The sequence below is a fragment of the Nestor notabilis genome, unplaced genomic scaffold (assembly GCF_000696875.1).
Source record: "Nestor notabilis isolate BGI_N333 unplaced genomic scaffold, ASM69687v1 Scaffold1751, whole genome shotgun sequence".
Taxonomy (NCBI): Eukaryota; Metazoa; Chordata; class Aves; order Psittaciformes; family Psittacidae; genus Nestor; species Nestor notabilis.
In genome coordinates this window covers 1-1682 of record NW_009913131.1, presented here as the reverse complement: position 1 = coordinate 1682, position 1682 = coordinate 1, and the positions used below count along the sequence as shown (strand labels likewise).

The 1682-nt window shown below is 37.0% G+C and overlaps 1 protein-coding gene across 1 annotated transcript; it reads left to right on the top strand.

Annotated features, from left to right (window-relative positions):
• Window positions 1–469: 469 nt before the first annotated feature.
• LOC104412180 (toll-like receptor 10) lies at window positions 470–1676 on the top strand (the record flags this gene model as incomplete). The annotated part of the gene is made up of 1 exon (XM_010022813.1): window positions 470–1676. A coding segment is annotated over exon 1 (1207 nt), but the record flags the coding sequence as incomplete, so codon positions are not given.
• Between the last annotated feature and the right edge of the window lie 6 nt (window positions 1677–1682).

The window sequence follows — 1682 nt, the reverse complement described above, 5'->3', positions numbered from 1 at the left end:
GATTTCTGTCCCCAAATGTGTGGGGACATGGGGTGTACAGAAAGAGCAGATGGGAGGCTTGTGTTCTCCTTTACTCCCAAATGCATTGCTGTCTGTTTGTGCCGGTTTTATATTTTTCAAGATCGGTGAGAAATTTGTATTGCTTAACATCTCTCTGGCTTTTTTTTAGCATACCACTGATTGTATACCTCTCATTATAAAGGAGTTAGTTAATTCCTACTGAGAAAGTCAGTATTTGGCATTAAAGAATGGGGGTGAGGAGGATTGGTAAGAAGAGCATGTAAAGATGAAAATCTTATTGCTTGCCTAAATTTTAATTTAGCAATAAAAAGCAAATTCAACAGTTCAATAATTTCAGCAAGTTTGGTGTGTTTTCTTTTCATAGAGCTGGACTCATCACTGAGACATATTGAACAGAAAACAAGGATATGCTTCTGTGTAAAAAACCAAGATAAACCTGGAAAGCATAATGGGACCACTTACAAGTATCTATGTCTTTGCTTGTGTCTTTACATTCATGCTATGGAACAACATCCATCTGAGTGTGGAAAATGAACTTATTGCAAATTACTCAAGCAGTTTGCTAACTAATGTTCCAGAAAACATTCCAGTCCAAACTCATGTATTAGATTTATCACATAACAGGATCTCTGGACTTGGTATCTCAGAATTTATTTCTCTTTCTGATCTTCAGGTATTAAATCTTTCTTATAATCTAATTACAGAGCTTAACTTTAGTGTCTTCATTTTTAATGAAGATTTAGAATACTTAGATTTGTCTCATAATAACATTTTGAAAATTTATTGTCAAACTCTTCTGTATCTTAAACATTTAGATCTATCTTTCAATAAGTTTACTGCCCTGCCCATATGTCAAGAATTCGGGAACATAGTTTTCTTGGAGTACCTAGGATTAAGTGCCACGATGATACAAAGGTCAGACTTCAGGTATATAACCCATTTGCAGCTGCACACTGTCTTTATAACCTTAGAAGACTTTTCCCTGTATGAGCCTCGGAGTCTGACAGCCTTGAATACAAGGAACCTCCACATTGTTTTTGCAGCAAACCGAAACTTCAGTTTTCCCCTGTTATACGATGGAATGAGCACTTCAGAAAACCTAAAAATAGTTAATTTAAAGTATACCTTGAGCTACAAAGATTTCCCCTCTCCTTCTTCAGCGCTTCTGAAGGAAATCAAGACAACAGCTCTCATGCTTGACACTGTGGATTTACAGTGGGCTATAATTTTGCAGATTTTCCTGCTTATTTGGTATTCACCTGTGGAGCATTTGACTGTGAGAAATTTGACTTTTCGGGGACCACTGGGGGAGCTGATTGAATATGACTTTATACCCTTATTAAGCGCTGTGGAACAATTAATCTCTTTGGGTGGCTCCATGAAAACACTAACTTTGGAGCATGTTCGTAATAAGGTTTATTATTTCAACCAGGAGATACTATACAGACAGTTCTCAGAGATGAATATTGCCAGTTTGACAATATATGATGCATATATGCCCCACATGCTTTGCCCCAATAGAACAAGCTCATTTCAGTATTTAAATTTTTCTCGCAATGCCCTGACGGATGAACTGTTCCAGAATTGTGGCACTCTGACAGATTTGAAATTACTTATTTTACGGAGGAACAAATTTGAGAGCCTTCCCAAGGTCAGCTTCA